The sequence below is a fragment of the Ambystoma mexicanum genome, chromosome 3q, assembly GCF_040938575.1.
Source record: "Ambystoma mexicanum isolate Mex_15411 chromosome 3q, UKY_AmexF1_1, whole genome shotgun sequence".
NCBI lineage: Eukaryota > Metazoa > Chordata > Amphibia > Caudata > Ambystomatidae > Ambystoma > Ambystoma mexicanum.
In genome coordinates, this window is record NC_090926.1 from 466,740,876 (window position 1) to 466,767,515 (window position 26,640).

The window sequence follows — 26,640 nt, forward strand, 5'->3', positions numbered from 1 at the left end:
GCAGGCAATGGAAATCTAAAACCAAGAGGTCCCCTAGAAATAAGAGGAGACTTATGGTCAACGCTAATGATTACCTGAGACATGTTACCCTTAAACCGGTTGAACATAAAAGGGACACCCATAACACCGACCTGGGAGAGAGGAGACCAAGCGGCAGACTTGGATTATATTTAGAGTTCCAGCGACTTGTTACAAATCAACAAAAGATTTGAAATAATCAGGACCATCAACAGTGACCATCATTTATTAACAACTCAGTCGAGTTCAGACTGAAAACCTATGGATCACTATGAAACTACAGTAGAAGTAAACAACAGTAGAAACTGTTTACGAATAAAAAGTAAAGACATCAAAACACTAATGACAGATTATACCGTGCAGAGGGACGTGAAAGTGGGAGACCAGGAGATTAAATACATGGGCCCTCATTACGACCCAGGCGGTAAGGGGTTTACGCCGGCGTAAACTTCGCCGACCCTTACCGCCTGAGTACGAGTTCCCGTAGCGCCATGGTGATTTTAACGCCTGCTTTTTGCAGGCGTTAAAATCCATGGCGCTAAGGGACCTTGTTGTTAATTAAGCCACCGTAATTTACGGTGGCGTAATTAACGCCTTCCCCACTCCCATTATGCCCTATGGGGCAAAAATGGGAATGGGGAAGGGTAAATGGGGATTGGGGACTTACCGCCCCGCCAAGGTCGGAATGGGGCGGTAAGTCCGCCAACCACCATGGCGGAGTTGGCAACTTAGCGCCATGGACCATGGTGCTAATAGCACCATGGTTCTCCGCCAAGGTCGTAATGAGGGCCATGGACTACAGACCTCTCCTAGACTACTTTAACGTAAAGAATGTGGGCGGCCGCAAAACAGACTGTACATGCTGTCACAATTACGATTAAACTCCTGGTCGACAAACAAAGAAAAATGAGAAAAAGCAAAAGAGCAGCCGCAAAATCAAACCGCAAGAACCTGAAGGAACAAGCAAGAATCACCATCCAACATTACAAAACCTGGGTGGCTTATCGAAGAACAGTAATGTTACAGCACGATGCAGAGCAAATGCTTCGAATATTAAGTAGTAGGAAGTCCGAAGATTTTTGGACCCTAATAAAGCCCTCTACACTTGCAACTCTCGATGTCCAACAGAACTACGTCAGTGAAACAACCTGGCAGACACACTTCCTCACTCTTTTTAAGGGTGTGATAAAGATTGATCCTTTCAGAATAACAGAAATAAAAGGACATTAGAATTGTGAGTGCAATAGTGAAGATATCCTACTCAAGATACAGAAACTGAACCCTTCAAGAGCCCCCGGTCCGGACGGTCTGACAAACCAAATGCTTAAGGATCATCCAGACAAATGGGCTTGTTTCATCCATATGCTCTTTAAGAACGTCTCAGAACAATGTCTAATCCCAGAATCATGGAAATCGGCAATGATAGTCCCGATATTTAAAAAAGGTAATAAGGAAGGAACTATCGACCGATTGCCTTACTTGACATCATAGGAAAAATGTTTGGTTCTTTTCTGCTGTCAAAATGTTCTGCCTGGACAAAACAATTTAACTGGATAGACCCATTTCAACCAGGATTCGTCAAAAACACCGGCACCTCAGCTAACATCATGCTTCTAAGTATATTAAAGGGACAAAGCCAACAACCGGGAAAAAGGACCTTTGTAGCTTTCATAGACCTGGTCCAAGCATTCAACCGGGTCGACAGAAGGCTATTGTGGTCTAAGCTGAGGGATAAAGACTGCCATGCAGAAATTACAGAACCCCAGATTGCGTTACACTCAGATACAACAATAAGAGTGCGCTTAAATCGGGAAGGAGCATTAACATCAGCTATACCAACTTCGAGAGGAGTAAAACAGGGATGTCCGTTGGCTCCAGCCATATAAAATTTCTACATCTCGGACTTCCCTCGATTTGAGCCTAATATAAGATATTTTCTGACGACTATTGGTACCACAAAAGTTACTAGATTGCTCTATGCAGACAACCTTATTTTGACGGAAATAGGTTTACAACGTAAACTGAACAGTTTGCAGAGCTACGTTACCCAAAACCATCTTGAGATAAATAAAGAGAAGACCAAAATAACGACCCTCCACAAAAAACAAAAAAGGCAAACATTAATTCAAATGGTTCCTAGGTCAAAATAGGATTGAACAGGTGGAAACGTTCAAATATTTGGGAGTTACTTTAAACAACTGTTGGCCAGAAACACCAGTCCAGGAAGCCCTTATGAGAAAAACAAAAACACTGGCGACTCAGGCGAGAATAATGGAGAGAAGATTTGGCTGTTTCTCCATGGTTGCAGTAATCAACTTTTATAGAGGGAAAGTAGTTCCCGCTCTAACTACTGGAGCACAGGCAATGCCAAATATCCCTGTAAAGTTATGGCCGAAACTGTAAGGGATATTTTTGCGGAAAAATTTGAACCTACCTAATTCAACGGCTTTGCCACTAATAAGAAAAGAGCTGGGCATTTCATCTTTAGCCGCTATAGTTGAATGAAACTGTTTGGCTATATAGCATGAACTTATATTGCCAACATTAAGATGCAATATGAAGAACTACAGTCCAACTCAAATAAGATGTTAACAGAGTGGGCAAACAGTAGACGAAAGAAAATGGACGAGGTGGGATGCTCTGAGCAAGATCTAATAACAAACCCCATGCGAGTGAAGAAGAAGCTACTAGCGATGGATTGGATAGCCACTCTTGACAACGCAGCCGTTAACAAACTTACGAGAGAAGTACCTCCATCTACTATTAAGCTAAACTGTCTCCGAAGCTACCTACGAACATTTCCTAACAAAATATATAGAGATACCTATCTGAGAATGCATTTGAATCTAATGCATACCAATGAGATGAACGCAATACGAGGCACATTTGAACAAGGTGCTTGTTCACCTCAGGAGGCCCAATTAGAAACCATTAGACACCTATTGATTTAGTGTTATGGGTTGAAAAAGATACAAGAAAGGCATTTAAAACCATTAATGGAAGATCTTAGGACTATGGACAAAGAGGCATGCTGGGAAGCTTTGATGTCAGGAACCAAGACATCCTGGGTCATTGCTGCTTTGTCTATAATGTGGGCTAGTCTTTTAGAAGTGGGACTACTGGAATCTCTAGAGAGCAGCACTGGTAGAAGATGTAACAAGTAGAAAGGAGCTGAAATTATCACAAGACAATAAAAGAGGAGGATGATTATGAACGCAATAGAGCAAAGACTAACTGATAGCCTTTGACTATAGATTATACGATGTATGTATGTTTAGTAACGAACAGCACGATCTTGAACCTTAGAAGTACAACGGGCGAGGATTTTAGGAAGGAACAAATTAATATGTTTTATATAGGACATTTAGGATGTGATTTTGTAAAAATTGTTGAATCAACTGAATAAATGAAAAAAATACTACAGTATTAAAAACGACCTAAATGCACACAATTTGGCATTTAATTCAATACACTAAAAGCAAGAATTAAAAACAATGCTAGCATTTCATAAGCCAATGCATGTTATCATAAATCAAGACAAAAAATGAAAGCCTTTTAATTAAGAACCACAAGATTTCCAAGTGGCCAGCAGTGCCGAGGCACAGTGAACGCCCGACAGCTTGAGGGAAACCAGAGACCGACGCCCCGCCTGTTGGATGAGCCAGACTTTGTCAGCTAGATACTTTATAAATGAAAGAGTTTGCCTCCTTCTGGGCCAGCACTCTAGAGGGAATACACTCCCAATTCTGGTGGAACACATTTTGAAGAGGAATGATGAAAAAAAAACACATTTAAAGTTTGGGGTTGGTAGGCATAATTGATGTTTGCTGTGGTCTGTGCACGTGCCACCAGTAATTGAGATTGTGTTTTCCAGAAACTGTAAGGGGTGGAGATAGGCGGCTTTGCTGTGTAGAAAGGTTAGGACTTGATCAATGTAGTCATATTTACATGCTCCTAGGACCTGCCAGTCCATGGTACGGAGCAATATTTTTTATCGGAACATGAAGGATTGTTGAGAGTGAAGTGGGCACCTTTCATCATATTTCCGATATAACGGTTCAGGTGCAATTCTCTGACCAGTGTAAAGCCCGGGGGATTTTGCTTTTAATACAAGTGCTGGATTTATACCTTCTGCTGTGAGCAAGGAGCTGTGTTCAGAGGAAAATATAACGGCGTATTTTACCTATGTTTGTTCTCAGTAGAGGGGCTCCCTCACTCCTTTGTAATATCGTAAAACATGGGGTTTCACCATAAGTAACTCAGGGTAATCCAGACGTGGACCCCTGGCTCACTGTGCTTTAGCGAAGCTCATCTTCACCTCACTGAGGCGGCCCATTAAGGCAGAAACACGTGTCTGGGGTTACTGTTTATACTCTTGTTCAGAGGAGATTTGTTTAGCATTTCGGTGCTGGACTGCCCTTGTGGGTGTGACAAAGTCTGATATGCAAATGGATATTTCTCCTTTGTGACGGGTGCAGTGAGCTTAAACGTGGTTGTAGACCCTCCTCAGTGGAAGAAATTCCATCGAATAGGTATTGGACCTATGTTCGTTATCAGTCGAGGGGCTCCCACACTCCTTTGTAACCACATTGAGGATTGCTAGAAGTGCACTTCAAAACAGTTCTAAAGATGCTTGCTAGCTGCATGGTCCCTCGTGGAATGCACCTTTGACAAGAACGATTTTGTGCTCGTATTCTTTATTCGTAAATTTGTAGAATGTTTTCTGACCAGGAATAGAATTTTGGAACCCGTCTATATTGGGTTTAATTATTTCAACTTCTTTATATTGAGTGCAATTCAACGTGTGCCAACATCATCATCACAGCCAGTAAATCATATCAGTGCCGTAGTATATAGTAGTAACATGTATATCGACATGGTGACATATATCCGGGCTGATAAGTGGATTGCAAGCGAGTAATTATCAACCATCACAAAGAAAATTCTGAAGTGACCACTTCGCTCAACCTGGCTCTGACCATGTCATTCCCTTCAGTAGTCATCCCAGCCAATGATTTGGAAGTGAAACCTGTAACAGGTGACAAAAGCATTTGGAGATAAGATAGACCATTTTGAAAATTATTCTAAAAGGGCAAATCAGTTTGCACCAGTGGTTGTAATCTTTTGCAACTGTGCTTATTTCTGCTTAGTCATAAACTAGTATTTTTGGGGCAGATTTTGTTGTAGAGTAATAGTTTGTCTTTGGTCGAGAAACAGAGCCTAACACATTCTGCCGATGTACTCTTTGCAGCTCAGCACCCTTCCTGCAGATCCTCCAGAAACAGGACCCCAGCGGGAGCGAAGCCCTGCTTCCTTTGATTTTGAAGCAGACATTGGAAGGAAATACCCTCTGCCTCCTGTTGTACTGCCTGAACATGGAAGGTACTGTTCACTCTAAGCTCAAATAGACCCCAAAAATATGCCTGTAGCTAGCTCTCAAAGGTGTTTTATGAATCTACCTCGCTTAAAGGTCATGGGTCTGGTTTGGACATAAAAGTGGATACTTATAGTGTCAACGAGCCAGTCTGCACATATTTAAGTCGGGGAGCGGTGGGTGGGGGATGGGGGGGCAGCTAAGGTGGAAAATTGCTGTTGGTGATTTTCTTTTTTTTAACTTTAATTATAAAATAAAAATTGACCAGTAATCAGCACGTGCACTCAAGCGTCGCAAGGGAGGCTGAACTAACCATTGGGCGGTGGGTGTGGGGGTCACCCCAGGACAATGTAATTAAAGGGTTAAAATGGTGCATTTAAAAAAAAATTGAATTCAGTAAAAAGCTGTTTGTGTAGGTGAGGGTGTGATTTTAATGAGTGAACATGGTGTGATGCAAATGCTGCTGGTCTAACAGGAATGCGTGGGATTCTGGCCATTTACGGGTACAAATAGGTACAAACAGAAATTGCCCTAGTATTTATATGCCCTTTACTATGAGCACCTGGGTAATGAAGGGTCGGGGTACAGAAAAATAGCACTGAAGGTTCAGCTGTGATTAGCAGCTGGGTCTGGCAATGGTCACATGACCTTGATCACCTTGCACCAGCTGATAAGTCTGAACGTCAGTTTAAGAAGAGACACGGACACAGCAGACAAAAAGAGCACTAAATATTAGCATGGATTTGCAGGTGGATGGGGCAGAGGCTGTTTGACCTTGGTCTACTTGCACGAGCTGACCAACTGCAAAAGAACAAAGGGATTTAAGGCAGTTTAAGTAGGGAAAGAAAGGGACGAGGCAAGCAAAAAGTGTGCCAAAATATTAGCAGTGTTTAGCGGGTGGACAGGGAAGAGTTATTGCAACTATATAAACACTCAAATTGGATATGCCCAGTAATGTCCCTGTAAGAAAACACTCATGTTGGTTGTGCCAAATAATACCATTATTAGCACTGTAAGAAGATATTCTCCTGTAGGCTGTGCCAATATTGCCACTTTAAGAGCACACTCTCATTGGCTATGCCCAGTAATGCCAGTGTTGTCACTGTATGAACAGACCCATTGTGTCTATGCCAAATAATGTCAATAATGTCACTGGCATTATTGGGTACATTCATGCTTGCTACACCCAATAATGCTGCATGTATGTATGTATGTATCTGTATTTCTAAAGCGCCCAGAGGCATCTGAGCACTGACAGCAGACTCGTAAAACGGTATAGTATCATACCTTAGAACAGAAAGGTTTTAAGAGTTTTTCGAAAAAGCAGATGATCAGAAATGTACTTTATTTATTTAATTGCTTTTTTATAACACGCCTAATACCATACCTCAGTTTGGTTTCTAAGTACGGATCCCGGATTGAAACCTCTGTTGCTCTGCGTGGTCTTGCTTCCAAGACCAGCGTGTTGCCCCTGTGCTATCCTCTGTTCACTCGCAAATCCCTCGCAAATGTTGAGGGAGAGAATTCCACAGTACTGGTCCGAGTACAGAGAATGAACATCCTGCGGACCTTGATTTGCGAAAGCGCAGGACTACCAGTGCATTTTGGGAGGCTGATCACAGGCATTGCATTGGGACATAGCAAATAAACTTTGCTCAGCAGAAAACAGGGGCAGCAGAGTGGATAGCTCGGTGCACAATACAAAGAACCTTAAACTTGATACACCTACTCAACGGAAATCAATTAAGCTGTATTGCCACTGTTATAAGATGCTTTAATAGGGACTCTGCCAGATGTATTCCAGTGTTGCCCCATAATACAGTCTCATTCCTAGCACATTGTCTCTCCCGCCACCACCCCCCTAAACATTGGCACCTAATCTCCCATGTTGCATTGATTACTTTTCCTCTTCCTTAACCCTGCTCCCCACAATCCTATTTCTTAAACAGTCCCTTCGGATTTATATGCCTAAACTACATATTTTGTGGCAATCTTGCGGTTGGATTGACAAAGCGTATACACGTACAATCCATCCATGCTCCAAACCACATTGGACTGCTTGGAACATCGCAAGCTAATCTGGCAACCAGTCCCTTTCCCACGGAGTGCACCTAAATGGTAGTACTGGAGGTGCCATGTTATATGTGAAGTTTCTACTGTCCTTGACAGGGAAGCTTTAACCACTGTATAATGTGGTTGCTCAGATGCACATGTTCTTGTTTCGATCACATAGCTCTATGGTAAATGTCGTAGATCTTTTGCGGCGAGTCATGCTGGCCGTAATGACTCATAAACCTTTGACAGACAATGGGCCATGATAATCATAAGCAAATCGGTGCTCCCGAAACCCAATGTCTACAGCCTTGAGGTTGGAAAGTTGACTGGACCCAGGGAATTTTGGTCAAATGTGATGGACAGTTTTGCTGCAAGACCTAATTCTTCACCAAATTCTTCACTTTCGAAATGTCTTCTTTTGAAGTAAGAGAGAACCTTATTCAGTAGTGGCTTTTGTTTCTGTAAATGATGAATATAATGTGGTCCTTTTCAGTTCCAATAATGTCTTGTGCTTCTATTTCCGCGTAGACCTTTCTGGGGAGGAAATTGTTTCTGCCCTGTCTGTGGCCAGCCGTCTGAGGGAAATGAGCAAGGCAGTGTCCCCGACCCACTGGGACCCTGAAGAGGAGGCACGTAAACTGAGGGGGGAGGTGAGAGCCCTGCGGTCCAAGCTCCTCGCCAACAACCAGTCTGAAGAAAGCACTCTGAGCCAACTGGGACAGGCACTGAAGGAGTTGGAGGTAACCATGAATACACAGTAGTAATAATGATGCAATAATGATGCAACTGCTACAACACTTACTAATAAATACCCCTATCCCACAGGTTCAGATCCCTGAGGGTTGCCCAAAGTGATGCCAGAGGTTAAGATTACTTCTAAACCTTCCAGTCATCCCCTCTTTTGTTTTGCTTTTGTCACACTGTGTGAGATGGATATGCCCAAATGTGGGTCCCAAGCCTGCTGGTCCTATAGACCCAAGCTACTCCTCAATGATGATGTCCAACGAGGACAAAACATGTCTGGGGAGGCTTGTGGTCTCGTGCAAAAGGGATATGACCTAGCAGTTTGGGCTGGACTGCCCCTTTTGGGGGTGGGACCAAGCCTGATTTGCATACAATCTTCCCCTGTCATGCCTGCCGGACATACCCCTGGACTAGGAACAACTTCTCCATACAAGATGAGTTACGCCCACAGAACCAGTAGACCTTTTTACTCAAAATGGAGGTTGTTCGATACTTTGCCCGGAAAACGACGTCTGCATTTTTCACGTCGTTAATTTTCACGTGACTTAGGTCCGTCACGTGTATCACGGCAGTGCGTACATAAGCAGCGTGGAAACTCCATTCGCTGCTTCTGATTAAGTCAATTTTGGCGTTTGTAGCTGAACTCCGGAACTGCATTCTCGCATTCCTTTCAGCAAACTTCTTTGACATAATTTGAGCTTGTTTTCCTCCACACGCTAATTCCTGGGTTGCGTGTATCCTGTTTGCGTGCCAAATCTCCACGCGGACGCTGTCTGCAAGCGCGGCTGTCCTAAGCTGCGTGAATCCTGTTCGCGTGTCAAATCTCCACGCGGACGCTGTCTCCAAGCGCGGCTGTCCTGAGCTGCGTGAATCCTATTCGCGTGCCAAATCTCCACGCGGACACTGTCTGCAAGCGCGGCTGTCCTGAGCTGCGTGAATCCAGTTTGCGTGCCAAATCTCCACGCGGGCGCTGTCTGCAAGCGCGGCTGTCCTGAGCTGCGTGAATCCTGTTCGCGTGCCAAATCTCCATGCGGACGCTGTCTGCAAGCGCGGCTGTCCTGAGCTGCGTGAATCCAGTTCGCGTGCCAAATCTCCACGCGGACGCTGTCTGCTAGCGCGGCTGTCCAGGGCTGCTTGAATCCTGTTCGCGTGTCTAATTCTTCACGCGGAAACGCTGTCTACAGGCGCGGCTGGCTTGGCTGCGTGTATGCTGTCGCGTGCAATCCTGCACGTGTTTTTCTGAACTACTTCGAACTTTTGGTACCTGTGACAGTCAACAGGTGAGATTCTTATTTTGTTCAGTATTTCATGAACTATTGGAAGGTGAATGTGCACAGTACATTGGACGCTACCCTGTGGTGCACCAACCCGGTATCTAGCGAGATCCTCGTGCCGTTCGGGATAAGTCTCCCTTACTAATCTTCCCTTCCTTTGTCGTTTGTTCAACTCTTGGGACTCTTCAAGATATTGTCCTGGAATTCTTCAGTTTAGCCTTAAGGTCAGTGTCTGAATTAATCCCAATTCTGTGTTTCTTAGTATTTAATTTGGGACAGTGTCTTATGATACTTATCTATTTTAGGCATACTTCCTGTACAATTCCCACGCCCTTTCCAGTGATCCATCTCTCTGCCTGTTTTATTCAGTCAGAGAGTTGTATCATTTGGAAGGTCTAATTGACCTGCCTTCAATCAAGTCGTGTGAAGATAGGATCCGGAAAAGCCCTACCAAATTGTATCCTTTTTTGGTTACTGTATCCTTTTCAGTTGATACTTTGGTGATTTATGACATCCCCTTTCTGTACTGTCTTGGCAGGCGAAGACCAATGGTCTGGAGGGTTGCTCAGAGCAATGCCAGAGTTTAAGATTCATTCTAAACCTTTGAGCCATCACCTCTTTTGTTTTGCTTTTGTCACACCGAGTGAGACGCTTATGCCCAGACGTGGTCCTGTGCCTGCTGGGCCTAGAGACCCAAGCTACTACTCACTGATGATGCCCAATGAGGCCAATACATGTCTATGGATGCTTGTGGTCTCGTGCAGAAGGGATGTGTACGATGCCAGAGGTTAAGATTAATTCTAAACCTTGCAGCTATCACCTCTTTTGTTTTTTACAAGATTTTTAGTAGCAGCTTTGACACACTCAACTTCATGCATTGATAAAGACATACACGCCTATCTAGAAGCAAGCTGTCCTCTCCCAAAAGGATTCCTTAACACATATACCCATTGTCTTACAGATAACACAACAATAGTCACAATACTCCCCAAAATTGAAGATGTGATAGAAAGGGTACTTACATACAAGCAGGGCATATTCAAATTAATATCTGCTGCACATGAAGGAATGGCTAGTGGCCACTTCGGGATATTAGCAACAACTGATAATAGTAGCAAGGGCTGATAAAAGATGTAAAACAGTATATTGCTAGTTGCTCAACATTTTTGAAAACCACAATGGATCATGCAGGCAAGACAAAAAACATCTCTCCTGAGGGCAACAGTACCATTTGAAGCCATGTACATGGATCACATTGGTCACTATTTGGTAGCAGTTAACATATACAATTACCTGGGAAAAACAAACATGACCGAAAAGTCCACGGTCAATGGGGGGGGCGGGCACTCTCTCCACGTAACCTGGGCAATATCAAACATGATCTCTGAAGGCAGGAAACACATTAGTCTGTATCATTTAAAACCAAGTCTGTTTTTTCATTACAAGAAAGACCGATGTTTAGCTGCTCCCGCAGCTTAGTCATGGTGGTAGCTTGACAATTCATCGAAAAAAACAGCAAAGAAAAACTGTTCTTTTATTTAATTCCAACATATTATTTAAGAAATAGAAAAGGGACATTTCACAAAGGTAAAAAGAGGGCTGAAAGTGCTTGCAGTGCTCACACAAACCAATACAAACTGCTTACATGCTACCTATATCAACAATAAATTGCTAAAGTGCATTAATGCTGTTCCACTACCTATTATGTGTTTTATTTGACTATATATATTTCTAGTTGGTTCTTATAACATAGGCTACATTTTGTAATGATGGTTTTCCCAAGAATAGTAACCTGATGCAAAATTATAAGCTATTGTGGTTATACAGCTTTTAAACTTTCACTTGACAGACACTAAAATTGTATTAAAAGAGAAACTCTAGCTTTTCAATTAACACTTTCGGAAAACAGAAAAAAGAAATTACGTTTTTGTACTTTCCGTATTTTGCATTCCATGCACAGACTAAGGTATTATAGATGTGTGAAAAAGAACCCAGAGAAGACACAGCCGATATCCTTAAGTACTCTGTATGTTCATAAATACATGGTATCCCTCAGAGATGTTGAATCCTAGTGGGGCTTTTGTGCCAAATCTAACAATTAGTCTAGACTCAATTACTTGTTAATTGTAGTAAACTCATGCACTAGATTCACCAGGATCATTTCCCAGAGGAGAGCTGATTGTACGGAGGTCAAAGGATATGTGATTCCAGTACAGCACTAAAGCACTCCAATCTGGCAAAGCCTTTGGAGAAGCACTGCCAGGCTTGGGAGGATGTATCTTACAATTATCACACCCTTTTCAAATAGAGTTCAGTGGGATCTTGGGAGAGTGAATGGGATTATAAAATAAACCTTGAAAGCACGCATGGCTGCTAGTGAATTGTTTAAGATTGAGAAAGCAGGGCCTAGACAAACATCCCTTAAAAAATAACACATTCAATACAATCACCAGGATGGAGATCCTTGGGGGCCCACAATTGTGGAATATATGTTCAGTGGTTCACATATACAGCATAGGTAAAATTCTGGAACCTCACTCTACCATAAAAAACCCATCCTAACATATCAGAATTCTAACATCCACAATTCCCTTAAAACCAATCAGACGTAGGACAGCTTGAGCTTTTCTGTGTGTGCTAGGAAGGGCAATACCCGATTGCTTTCCCAGCCCAGACATGTTGCTAATGCCAAGGTTCATCACACAGGTAGAAACGTCTGGGAGCTGATGGGTGGGCTAGCCATGTTCCCTTTGAGGAGATGGACAACCTGGGCATAAAAGTTCAGGATTTTACTGTGATGCAAACAGATCCATTATGGTCTGGACCCAATGTAAATGCATCTTGCAGAACACGCAGGGGTGGTGCCAAACATTTATTGATAATGGGATGTGGTCTTCATGGCCATTCACAATCCTGAATATAGCTTGTTGATGGAGAAATGGGACTGGTTTCCACCTTTGCGCATATATCTACTGTGGCCTTTAACCAAAGGTGACGATCTTGTACCCCATCCATTTGCATACGACTTGGCCACCTTTTGGTTGGCCAACAAGGAGGAGGAGTTGCAGGTTTAATCAATGCGAAGTTACCCAGATTTACTTTTCTGGTTTAGCATAATTTCAGCGTCACCCTATCCAACTATTTGGTAACAACTGGCAACATGTGTGAACCAGATCCAGATTATTCCTTTGGGCTGGGAAGAGTAGGAGAGCCCACAAACATGCTGCTAACTTTCTCCAGCTTAGAAACTGGTTGGAACCCCATGATGCCCATTTCTTCTATATCTTGTGGTCCAACAAAGACACACGCCAATTGCTAAGGATTCCTTTGATCGTAAATATCAGGGGCACTGGAAGCTAGAGGTCCACTGCTATCATTGGGTAAGCAAGGACATTCCACCATAGAAGTGCTCCCTGAATATCCCTGGGCATCAGAATGATTGCCTCAAAATGCTGGCCTTCAAGCACCAAAATCACAGGAGCTCACCTACAACTTTCAAATGAAACTATGCCTGAGGGTCATAGTTCTATTATTTAATATGTCCATGGTGAAAGCCCCTCAGACTAACTCAAACACCCCTTCAAGAATAAGGAACTATCTTAGGGAAGGACTAAATGTAGAAGGGGGATAATTGCTGCAACAAGAGATACCCGTGTTTAAAAGTAAAAATGTAGGGTTAGGAATGGTTTGTTTTAATACTAGAGACCCCTTCGCAGAAATCTATTGAACTCTGATCACCTGGTGGGTGTGTAACTGAGGGATCGAGCGAGGGGCATCTGAGAAAGATGACCTGGAGGGAAATAAGAAGTTCATAGACAAAGAGAACCACCTGACGGCATGAGGACAAACAAAATTAGTCTGGAAAGGAATATATGCAAAGGCACTGGAATGGGACTCTGCGCAATGAGGGGTCAAACAGAAGCCAGTGACGACAATGCAGCATCTGGTGTGGCATGTCCAGGATCAGTACCCACGCTTTCTGGTAACTGGGGGAGAGGCAAGTCTGAATATAACTGGCTACAGGCCTAGTACATAAATAGTTGAATAATCAAAGTACAATAAACGGCAATGCTTAGTCAAGTCTGGGGAAATCCTGCCATGGCTCTGGTACACAGGTAGATAGTGTGCCGACAGCAATTACCAGCAAAGTCTGTGACGGTGAATCAGTACATGGTTAGCCACCGTGCAAATTACAATTAAGAGCAAGACAAAGCAAAATCTGGTAACTCTTGCCAGGGGTCTGGGTACACAGGTAAACAAGGAGTAGACAAGAAAAAAAGAAACAAGAAGCTAAATCTGAGTTGCAAAGACCTGAGTTTGGAGCAAATGTCCGATGCAGCATGCCTGTTATATTATACTAGTCACACATTCTGATTCGCGTGATTTTGTTTTTTTCAATTATTTGATCAGGGGAGTAAATCTTCCATTTTCATTTTCAACATGAAGACTACTTGCCAAGTGAAACATTCATTAAGTCTTTAATCAGTTTCTATGGGAAGTAGAAAATTATAAAAAAAAAACACCACAGGTTCTTGGCAGTTGTTTTACGTCTTTTCCACAAGCCAAAGATACCCGAAGGTTACGTAGTTAAAAAAGTATCAGAGAGATGAATGGACCAAATATTTAAAACAATTCTCCTAAATACTAGTACGTGGGTAGATTTTTAACTCCACTACAGACATTTGTGAACATCCAGTGGCCTCATATTTGTGAGAGGTCAAAGCTGCAGGCTGGCAGGGCATTTTCTTGAATTCCTCAATCCTTCTTGTGCCAAGTTGCAGACCAATGGTAAGCCGACCGGTTCAGTGGTATTAAGAATTACACCACTTTCATCAGGGCTGTTGAAGTCAGCATTAGATCATCTGCTGGCTTTGTGGATTGTAATGCAGCATAATGTGGCTGTCTGGGTGGACCCACCTCATAGTCAGTGTTCCTCACTAGTATGATGGTCCTTAGAACAGGAAGTGTAACTTGGATCTTGTTTAAACAAGCAAAGTCAAGACGCAACACGGCAACACCCGCATTGTGATGAAAGCAATCTCTGAGAAGGTTGTACGACATCTGGCTTACTAAAGGATAGCCCTTCCAGGAAGATCCAAGTTATACTTCCTGTTCTAAGGATCAACATAGCAATACTTGTTCCAATTTTCCCCAAATTGATAACACATATATAGAGACTTGTACAGATTTTGCCTTTCAACTTCTTCATTAATGTTTTTCTGTTTGTGATAACATGTACTCCAAATTTCCCCATATTGACTTCTCTTATATGAGGAATTTGACACAGTCCCGGATACCTTGCACTTTTTGATTGCAAAAGATGTATATCTACACAGTAGTTTGATTCTGAACTCAATGTGGTTTTATTAATGTAGTGAAGACATGAAGTCTAAATGGGTCAGCCGTACCGTGTTTTGACCTCTAGGGTCCTTTTCAAGGCTAAGCAAGTATAGTGTAATGCCCTCTATGATCCCTTCAAGCATTTAGGAATGATGAAGGCCCTCATTCCGAGTTTGGAGGTAGCCATGGCGCTATTTGCGCCATGGCTGCCTCTAAAACCGGGTCCGGCACCGGTCTGGTAAAATGGGGACTTACCGGCTCATTCCGACCCTGGAGGACCCGATAAGGCGCATTGAACCAACCATTCCCCATTCCCATTTGAGCCCCCAGAGGGCTCAATGGGAAGGGTGCTAAAAACGGGCTCGCGAATAGCAGGCCCGTTATTAGCGGCCTGGTCCCTTAGTGGGACCCGTAAAGGACGTGTTGTCAGACCACACGTCCTTTAGGGTTCCCACTAAGGGACCTCGGAATTGGGCGGTAAGGGATTATAGGCACCGGTCTCCTTACAGGTGCCCGGTATCCCTTACCGCCCAACTTGTAATGACCCCCGAAGACTTTTTCATTATGAAGTGAAGAATACCGCGTCCCTCCTGATGAGGTCACCACCTTTCCCAAACAGCTGTGTAATCCTCCCTCATAACACCACCCACAGGATCAGGATCAGGTAGGGGCTGACATTCTGTGGCCACATGGGAGGAGATTCTCGTCAGGGAATTAGTGATGATTCTATAGAATTCATCGTAGTAGGGTCTTCATTATGATAGGAACTACTGAGACAGGTAATAATAAAACGGAATGCTTATGTACTCAAAGGAGCTTAAGTTTGTGGTGTGAGCTTTAGAAGTGGTTATATTATGCTTATTAAAAAAAGAGCAATTACTGTATCTGTCAGGTTGGTTATGATCTATTGGCCTATGTACCTTTTTTATTACTTAGGTGGTGAAGGATCAACGTTGGGAAAACAAGAAAAATGCACCCAAACTGTTTAAAGAAAGAAGAGCGTGCCGGATTCAGGTGAGCAAATAAATCCCACAGTGTTAGGTGGTTCAGGAAAAGGCACTAGCCGCAGGGACAAATGAGAGAAGGGGCAGATTGGCCACACTCCAGCAACTCGTCCAAGAAGGCAGCTGGTATGTCATTCGTTCTTTAAAGAACACACCTGTCGCCGTATTACACAAACTTTGCACCTATGCAAGTGCAATTTTACACACAGCTTGCACTGTTGCAAAAATTGGCTTTGTACAAATACATATTGTTTTAATGCATTTGTTTCCCTGCTGCAAAGTTTCTGTAATACTTTGGTAATTGGGTTTGGTACTGTCCCAGAAGGCCTTATGAATATCAAGAGTCAGATAGATAGTTGAAGGGTTTTTATTAACAACACTTTATAATTGTCTTTCTTTCCCGAAGTTCTCGAGACAGAAGGTGGACTTGACTAAGGGCTGTTTCTGGCTGATCCCTCAACCTCTCATGAGCTCCCTCTGCCCTAATCCAGGCTTCCTGAATACCCAGGGTTAACATGGGTTCTATGACTAAGGGTGCCCTATTCTGATAGTTCTACAAGAACGGTCTCAGTAGTGCTCTGAATTAGACACTCTGTCTTACTCTGACACTCTCTCTAGCTCAGTCTCTCTCTCACTCTCATGCTCTTATATCCCCTTCATCCTCTATACTCTCACACTACACCTCTACACCCTTCTACTCCTCACTCTCACAATCACAGTGACACACTTTCCACTTGATACCACTCTCTCACACACAATACCTTGCCTGCACCTTCATCAAACTCCACCTTCCATCCTTCACCTGGTCTCTTGGTCCACCTGCACACCTTCTGCCTTCTCCTGAACACCTTTCCTCTGTCCCACTCTGCGTCTTTAATACCCATGATTTCCTTCTTCTGTCCACCACCCCCCGTCCATTAGTTCCATGTCTCAGCTGACGCTGTGGGCCAATCTACGACTGCTCTTTACCCAGGGGGGGTGTTTGCACATTGAGAGTCTTGAAAAGGCCATTTTGGCCCCACCCGGTTTCACGCACAGCATTATCATCATTCTCTGTTTGCAGTGTCCAGTGTTCGTTTGGCGCGCTGCTTGCATGGAGCTGCAGTAAGTTAGACTACTTTGGTCTTTGATAGAGCGCGATGGGCACAGGAGATTGAGGGTCGGTCTCTATGCTGGTGGCTTTGTTCTGAAGTCCTCTGAGATTCTCTGATGCCACAATTCATGTTGGTTCTTGTGGTTCTGAAATGAAAAGAGAACTCTGTTCAGCATTAATGGTGCAAGGCATTGGTTGACAAACATCCGTACCAAGACCGACCAATCATTAGGGCACAGTTGGGTGGTTCAAAAACTGGGACCACCCCAACTCTCTCACCCCGGATCTGGGACAGGACTGACTCAGGCATATGCCCTGGTAGGCCACTTACCCCAGGCTGGGTCGCGTCCCTGTTTTCCCCTGGCAGGGTCAAACCCTGAAGAGCAATGTTAACGCCATAAAACCGTAGTTCTAAAGTGGAATTCAGTGTCACAGAGTGCGCTGAGTGGAGGACAAAAGTCAAGACTAAACTTTGTGTCAAACTAGAGATTTTTAATAGATCTGTTACAGAGAATACCCTGATTTTGGCTGGGAAAATGTGGGAATAACTCAAAATGAGATGGGTATCAATAAAGCAATGAAAAATCTGTTTCTTCATAGGGAGCACTGTTTCTGTGACCGGATGGGTACTCAATCCTCACACCATTGCTTATAGATGTCATTGGTTTGTGACAAGAAGGGAAAGGTTCTGGGATGTGGTGGGAGGCATGAAACGATGAAAAACGTACAGTCTTGATTCTCGAGATTGAGTCTCGAGTCTCTAATTGAAAGTCAAAATACAGTACCGAGGGAATTATTACGAGCTTGTTGGTAAATCATTCGAATTACCATCAAAATCTTTTACTGTTACTACCACTCAGTCGGATGGAATTACGATGGAACCACAAGTGGTGGTACGATGGTTTTAGAACCCATTTTTAAAATCCATAGAACTCCAGGAGTATCTGCCATACTAATTCTGATGATTTTTGGCAGTAAAGTGGATGATTGACCTCCAGCACTTTGCTAGACGTAACTCCTCCACTTCACTAGAAAAACTCAGAATACAGCAGTGATTTAAAGTGACGTTAAAGTGATGGTAATGGAATTATCACTACTTTACTGCCATGTGTACCCACAGTGCCATATTCGCTATGAGGCCCAGATTGTCTTACAAAGCTCCAATGGTTGGATTCAGTCTTGTCCCACCTGAATGTCTAATCGATGACCCTGCTCTTTGCCATCAGGATGTGGTTCCCAAACCCTTCTTGATTGATTACAGTGGTCAGGACGTCTGTGGTGAACATGTGTAAGGCTTGGGAAAGCCAGAAGAAGTCATCCATGAGTTTGAGGTGGAGGCTATGCCTCTTTGGCTCAGTTTATGTTGCCATATGTCTGGCTCTGTGAAATCCCTACTCGCTGTGCAACTCCCTATGTTTGGCTTTGGCTCCCTGGGCACCCTCTCTTTAAAACCCCCTACAATATGTTCCCTGGCCTCCGCTGAGATTACATGATCTTGTACCTCTTACCACCTCCTCTAGTTTCTGCTCTGGACTAACCTGATCAACTGGAACATCCCTGCTCCCTCTTTCTTGCAGGGGTGTCTGTTCTATTCGCACCCCCTCAAGTTTAGTAGTGGTAAATCCCCTTTTAGTTATTCTCGATCTGCCACTGATGGTCCAGGCTTTCACCTCCTTCCTCCTCCTAGACAGTTCCTCTCCTGATGGTGTTTCTCCTTTCTATCCCATTACATAACAGCCAAGAATTTCGAAATGCCGGAACATTTGTTCCTTAAAAGAAGAGGATCCCCATTCTATGCTAGGTGTTTGGGTCTTCCTAGAATGGCTCTCCCTGTGTGTTCACCTGATGGGAAGGAGCCTATTGAAGGGTTACGTCCATCCCCATTTCCCTGTGGTAGCCCATTGTAGTGGTAGGATTGGTGCAAGAGCATCTGCGACTTCTCCTTTTGTGGGCCGGCATATCAATATAAGCAGTGGTGTATGAGTGTCCCTTTGAGTATCCCTTGGTGGTTCTACACATGCCCCAGGATATTCCTATAATGACAACAGGCCTGTGTGGCAGGGTGCACAACACGATTAACCACTCAGACGCTCCAGTAACATTCCCACGGTTTTTATTCTTAATACATGCAGAATGGCTGCAGATTCTTAGAAAATATATTTTTCCCTCTCCCTAGCCTAGGCATTCTAATGCTTATTGGATTAGAGACACAAATCTGTATTTCGTCTACCTTGGTCTATTGGTGGTTTCCCATAAGCTTTGGTTCCCTATCTCCCTAGAGATTTTCTCACTATCCCTAACCTAGTCCCGCTTAGTATTCTAGGGATTCTGGGAATGGTGCCTTCTTCCACGCTGCTCCACCAACTCTTTGTTCACCCACTTTTCACCTGACCTTTGTCGACCCTGTGTCCAGAGATGTTCTCCTCCCTCTGTACTCTTGTCCCTCCACCCTAACACTCTGCCATTGTCACCTCCACCCTTAGATAGTATCACTCTCCATAATTCGCTACTTCCAACTACTCCTACCCCCAACTACCACTCTACCAATTCATCCTTCCCTCCTCACTAGTACTCCACTTTCGACTCCCACTCTGCCATTACCAATGCTACTCTTGCTACCTCTCCCATTACTGTTAGTTCCAACTCTCTTGCTATCACCTCTAACTACTGTGCACTGCTACCAACTACCACTTCCTACTACCACTCTACTCCTCTCACAGCAACCACTACCTCCGTTACAACTAATTCCAACTACAACCTTCTACCACCACTAACTCCTACTTGTTGTCACTACTCAACACACTCCTTACTCTCACTCACAAACACTCCAAAGAGCCCCTCTCTCCTATAGCCTCAGCACTCCTTTTGCTCTTTCCTCCCCTGGTCTTTGGGACATCCTCCTCCACTTCCGGTCCTTACCTAACTAACCCATACTGCACACTCAACAGACTTCCCTTAAAATAGTCCAGCCCCCTCCCCTGATTGGCCAAAGCACCCTGGCAATAATTTACCTTCCTTGAGGAGGTGTGACAGGGGTTTGGCTAAGGGAAGGGTTTAAAAGGGTTTGTAAGCCCTGTCCCCTTTCCATGCGGTCTTGGCTTAGAGAAAGACATCGTTAGCAGAGGACTGGTTGCCTCTTGTGTCATGGCCCTTCTTTAATATTGTAATCCCTGTGGGTTAGTGGGGTTCTCCCTTTCGTGAGCTCCAGCAGACAGTGAGCCTCATCACGAGTTGGGCTGTAGCCCTTAAATGCGGTGGCAACAGTATTACCGCCGCATTTAAGGGCTGGCCCTATCACGAGTTGGGCGCTAAATCGGCTGTTTTCCCTCCAGCTTTTTTCTGGAGGTGAAAATCCCTGTTTTCTGTGGTATTACAGCCGGCTGTATTAGCCCACAGTATTAGCACCGAAAATTCCCCATTGGATCCAAAGGACCCAATCAGGAATGGGGATTTACCGTTAAGGCCCAACCTGTGATCCGGTGGTAATACCACTGGACCGGTCGGTGCTAGGGCTATTACAGTCGGCGGTATTGCAGCCGGGAATACAGCCCAACTCGTGATGAGGCCCATTGTCTGTTGGAGCCACGCTGGTGTCGTGAAGCATGCTGCGTCCCTCGTCATTGGGTTTCTTCCTACTCTGCTGTCTATGACCGGTGTGATCATGCTCATCGCATCCCATGGCATTGTGCAGACCACTGCCCTGCGATCCTGGCATTCAGCGTCTCCTTTGTGGCCTCGTCCCACTGCTCTCTGCTGCAGCCCTCGCATAGCCACACCAGCAGGCTTCGCTTAGGCCCCTTAGAAGGAACTTGGGTTGCAGCCAATCCCCCAAAGACGAATAGTTCAAAAATAGGAGGTCTGATGCTGGCTTGTAAGGTGACCGATCCGGCATGTGTGTTCCAGTACATCAAAAATCACATATTTTTTGAGGAGACCGCACATGTTTTGCTTTATTACAATCCCTTGTTCTATTACTTCAAACCCACCTTTTCAAACCACACTTGATCCATGATAAACCAAACACTTTCTACTATACCAGACTTCCTACTAATCCACATCACCTTCTGGTGAATCACATTATTCAATTCTTGGTCTCATCCCTGCTAGTTCTCACACCACCATCTCTTCCCACTCATCCCAGCAAGCAAGTCCTTAATTTCCTTGGTTACTTCCATTTTGGTAATCTGAGCCTGTAGTGATATCATGTTAACCACCATTATTTTTAAGTCCTCAAAACAAGCAACGGCTGTTATTTGTCTTTAAAATGATGATAGAGGGAATGGAGATGCGCGGGTGCTTTTGTTTAATGAATGAAGCAAGCACTATGAAAGCGACCAGTCCGTTATTCAGATGCAAAGGTAAGGGCTGGTGAGAAAATCTTGCCATGAACAGGAAACTTGTACTTCATTACAGTGTCAGGGTTACAACAGTCCCCTATTGTCCAACATATATTTGCCCCTGATTATGAAACTTACCACCTGCAAAAGATGTGAGAAACAGGAGTTTTCAAAACTCTGCAAAAGAGACAATGGGGGTCATTACAAGTCGGGCGGTAGGGGTTACCGGGCACTGGTAAGGAGACAGGTGCCGGTAATCCCCTACTGCCCGATTCCGAGGTCCCCTAACGGGAACCGCAAGGGACGTGTGGTCGGACCACATGTCCCTTACGGGTACTGTTAGGGGACCAGGCCGCTAATTACGGGCCTGCCATTAGCAGGCCCGTAAATAGCACCTTCCCCATTCCCATTGAGCCCTACTGGGGTTCAAATGGGAATGAGGAATGGTTTGTTCAATGGGGACTTACCGGTCCCACCAGGGTCGGACTACACCGGTAAGTCCCCATTGAACAACAACAGACTTGGACCCGTTATTGGAGGCAGTGATGGCGCAAATAGCGCTATGACTACCTCCAATCTCGGAATGAGGCTCAATATTTCAGTGACTATTTTAATTAAATCGCGCGCCCTTGCGAAGTGGCCTATGAAGTGGCCTGTTGTGTCTGATGCTCCTGCTGTATTGAAGACGCTGCGGCGAAATAATTATTTTCATCTATCACAGACTTTGCTACTGGCCACGCCCCCAATCCTGGTGAACGCTATTTAAACTGTTGCGCGCACACCCATGCACGCGTGCCCTTGGCTAAGTGGCCTCTGTAGTGGCCTGTTGTGTCTGTTGCTCCTGCTGCATGGAAGACACCTCGGAGAAATAATACTTTTCATCTATCACAGACTTTGTTGCTGGCCAGGCCCCCAATGCTGGTGAACGCTATTTAAACTATTGCACGCGTGCCCATGCGCACGCACCATTGTGAAGTGGCCTGTTGTGTATGTTGCTCCTGCTGCATGGAAGATGCCACGGCGAAATAATACTTTTCATCTATCACAGACTTTGTTGCTGGCCACACCCCCAACGCTGGTGAACGCTATTTAAAGTGTCACACGCACGCCCATGCGCGCGCACCCTTGCGAAGTGGCCTCTGAAGTGGCCTGTTGTGTCTGTTGCTCCTGCTGCATGGAAGACGCCGTGGCGAAATAATACTTTTCATCTATCACAGACTTTGTTGCTGGCCACGCCCCCAACGCTGGTGAACGCTATTTAAACTGTTGCGCGTGCGCCTTTGCGAAGTGGCCTCTGAAGTGGCCTGTTGTGTCTGTTTGGTCTGTTGGGGCTGTCAGGGCTGTCTTTATATAGGATATTGATTGCAAAATTCATCTAATCGTTATCCGTGAACCTGGTTCAATTAAAGCTCTGTAGCTTTACTGTGTCAGCTAACACCAACGTGATTGGGGTTTCTGCAACAGTAAGTAGTTACCTGTCAGTTAAGATACAGCGTGCAACTGGATAAAGGATGAGTGTAAAAAAAATATTGAAAAATAAACAACAACTCGGAAACCAAATGGCTACCAGAATGAGCGTAGCGCGTGCTGCTGCAGCGTCACTCTCAGATTCACCATACTTAGCGGAGGAACTTATTGAATGTGCACAGCAATGCTCACTGGAGCAGAGAATTGAGGCTGAGTCGCATGTGGATGTTAATAACATGCAAATATCTGAAAGCTCCCAATCTTTGTTTGCAGAAGACTGCAAACAGAATGGCCCTCATTACGACCCTGGCGGAAATCGAAAAACGATGGCGGAAATGCAATACCGCCATCGAATACCGCTCGGTGCGATTATGACCCGTCACCGTAAAGTACGATGCCATTAGCGACACCGTAGTGAACGCCAACGCTAACTGCACCAAGTACGCGCACGCGCGCCATGCAAAACCGTAATTACCACCATGGCGCAACGGTACGCGAATTCTGACCCTAGCGGACATTTACTTAACCCCATCAAGCATGGCGGAAAGTACCATTCCGCCATGGTGAGAATTACGGCATCGTGAACCAACCGTAAATGGCCCTACTGAGTGCCTGTACACCACTCCCTGCCCACATTGCACAACTCCTCGTAGGTGCAATGAAGTCACACAATGCAACCAGTGAAATGTACAAGTCACCCATGCATGCCAACGAACAAATGAATGTAGGGGCTCCAAGTGCCTTGTGAGTGGCCATCCATATTTGGCATGTCACCATTGCCGTACTGATGCAGCACAGGCATGTGAAGGTTCAAGTACAGCAATATGAACTGAAATATGAGACAAAACAACAACAGGCCCCCATCGCTTGACACCAGTGTAAGGCAACATTCAAAGCAGTATCCTGAGGGAGACTGCACCAGCCCTGTACTCTTGCCAGTAAACAAACCAACCATCAGCATAAGCATGTACCACACAAGTTGGCAGAGTGGCTGAGCAGCCAGGCTCATCTCAAGAGGGGCCAATGGGAGCTGCAGGGCACAGATGGCACGAATACAGAAGCTATTCCAATGGACATGACCTCAGTCTCCCTCCAAGAAACGCACGCAAACACAGGCACCTGTAACCAGCCATTTTCTGATAATCACATCATTCCACCAATCCACCTGGCTGACCGGCATCTGTTACACAAAAGCTAATCCCCCGCCCCTGAGCATGACATCATTAAAACAGTCATAATGGCAGCCCTTATCCCTGACCTTACTGGGCTTCGTAGGCAAACGCGGCCAGTACAGTACCACGCAACTATACTCAGAAGCCGGAACCCAATGCAGATCTTCTCACAATACATCGCTCCACAAATAGGAATATGCTACATTACTTGCAAAGAATAACGCTACACGGTTAATATCAGAATAAAATTTTAATGCACATCAAATTCACCAAGCCCATACAGCTATTAGGTCATAAACTCCAAAATATTTTTCATTACTGTGGGCTGCATCCGCAATAAATGACCAGCTTCTTCTTGTGTGACGCCCTGTTCCTTCATGGTACACAGGGGCTACATTCACGTTCAAAAAGGCAACATGGAAGCGCCTAGAACCGCAGGGCCGTCCCATTAGGTAGGCACTAGTCCAGCTGAAAGCTTGATATGTTGCTCCTAGCCACTAGTACTGCGTAAGGGCATGTGGCCCATTGGCGATCGTCCCATAAGATCGTAATGGTGCTCCACTGATTAACTCGAAGCAGCAGGTGTCGGGAGTAAAAGCCATCTGCAGGAGTGGCATACAGATGGCAGCGGCAAAAGGGGAGGAGATACCTGTCACCCAAATGAAATTAAAAAAAATAGTATGGGCATCAGAACTTCATTTGTATTACTCACTTCAATGATCACATTAAATCTACAGCCATATGCATGCTAGCCCACTCAAAAGGATTATTTCCACCCAAAAATCACTTGCGAATCATAACTATATAAATCGAGGTGAAAACACTATTACAAACGAGTGTCTGTGTGCATGCGTCTGTTAAAACAGAATCCATTAGATGGGATTAGTAACGTGCATAGACACAAGTGTTTGAAGGCGCGTCGAGACAGGGAGGGTTCAACAAGGGCAGATAGACGATGGTCCCACTATGGCAGCTCTGCATCACATAGCGCAGGGGAAGGGGATAGATTCCAAAAAGCCATGTACATGGCAAACTCTCAATTAAATCATCTGTCCATGCATCCATACATCATTCCCTCATCCCGGTATAAAAACGCCTGATTATTTACTCACATAACATTTGAAATGTCCATTGAGTCTGTGCGTAATGCAGTCTGCAAAATCCACTGTGCTCCAGCCCGGAATAATAGTGTTGTGAAGTAACATGTATTTGGGAACGTCCTGCCTTATCGTCCACTACGCTATTGCGCATCCCATACTATTCATATCAATCATTGCATTCTCGCCATGGCCCCTGTCCCAAGGACATTAAACAATAGAACGTTATATTTGCAGTCAGACCTGTGGGCGTCTCCTCGCCGCTAGCTGAAAACCGAAAGCGCTGTCCTTCGAATTCCTCATTTGCAACATCACGTCGAAAAGGCATCTGTGACCGCTTGAAATCACAAATTCATCCATGTAGTGCGGCAGTGTGTGAAAATGGCAACTGGCTTCACTCACAAATGGGACGCCCCGCCCGTCGGTGAACCTCGGTACAGTGCTGCATGAGGGTCCACCGTTAATCGAGTACTACATTCCACTGACCCTTCACAAGTTTGTTCGCGACTGCAAAGATAGTATGTGAAACAATGGGACCATAGCAGAATTAACATATCAACCAATATTTCACTGCCATCGGGATTAAATACATGATTGTAATAGCAAGATGCCATGCGTCAAATTGCAGCGTTGTGTGCGGGACGTGCACGCCCAAAGGGGATTGCAGCTGGCACAGGTGGAATGAATCGCCACAGGTGTAGGCTATACAGCCTGAAAACACATAAATTGCACACCCAACCCCCTCCCACAACCACACCCACTCCAAAATGCTACCGGCAGGACTAGCGATGTTGGCCCTGGGGGACCTGATAGCACTGCAAGTACTCCAACTTCAAGAAGAAGACGAACACCAACTACTACAACAACCGGCCGCACAGAGGAGACGCAGGAGGAGGAGGAGGGCAAGGCAGGGCCAGCAAGGCCCACAAGCACAGCCACTACCACCACGCAGGCAGCCCGCAATCCCACGCCTCCGAGCTCATCCGTTCAACCTCACTGCTGAGCAGATCCACACCCTCTACCGTTTGGACCGGGACACCATAACCGCCATTGTGGACATGACACACGCTGACCTTGTCAGCATGATAGATAGCCCAACCGCCATCCCACCCCTACTGAAGGTGGTGTCTGTACTCCACTTCCTGGCCACAGGCACCTACCAGCACACAGTCGGACAGTTGCATGGCATTTCACAGCCACTGTTGTCACGGACACTATTGCAAGTGCTCGATGCCCTCCTGAAGCACGCAGACGACTACATCTCTTTACCACGCTCAGAGCAGGAGATTACAAACACAAAAGTGGGATTCCATGCACTTGCCGGCATACCGGGTTGCATTGGTGCCATCGACTGCACCCATGTGGAATTGGTTGTCCCACATGCCATGGAGGCCCAGTACCGCAACCGGAAACAATATCATTCTCTTAATGTACAAATGGTGTGTGACTCCAACAGGATCTTTACACATTATTGTGCCCGATTTCCTGGAGCAACCCATGATTCTATGGTCTTGAGGAACTCTACAATACCACGCTACATGGAGCGACACGCAGGGAACAGATCCTGGCTACTCGGTGAGTCTCATTTCATGCATGATAATGTGGGGTATGTGATGCGGCAATGACCTGGCAGGAAGGGGGGGGTGGGGATGCGTACGTAGCAAT

At 45.1% G+C, this 26,640-nt stretch overlaps 1 protein-coding gene across 1 annotated transcript in view; it reads left to right on the forward strand.

The window, feature by feature from the left end:
* The window catches only part of LOC138447989 (uncharacterized), a 314,717-nt gene that overhangs the window by 119,453 nt on the left and 168,624 nt on the right, over positions 1-26,640 (forward strand). Inside the window, exons 7-9 of the mRNA XM_069604515.1 lie at positions 5,270-5,400; positions 7,976-8,187; positions 15,742-15,819. Coding sequence (XP_069460616.1) covers positions 5,270-5,400; positions 7,976-8,187; positions 15,742-15,819 — 421 coding nt within the window. The remainder of the gene's footprint in view (positions 1-5,269; positions 5,401-7,975; positions 8,188-15,741; positions 15,820-26,640) is intronic.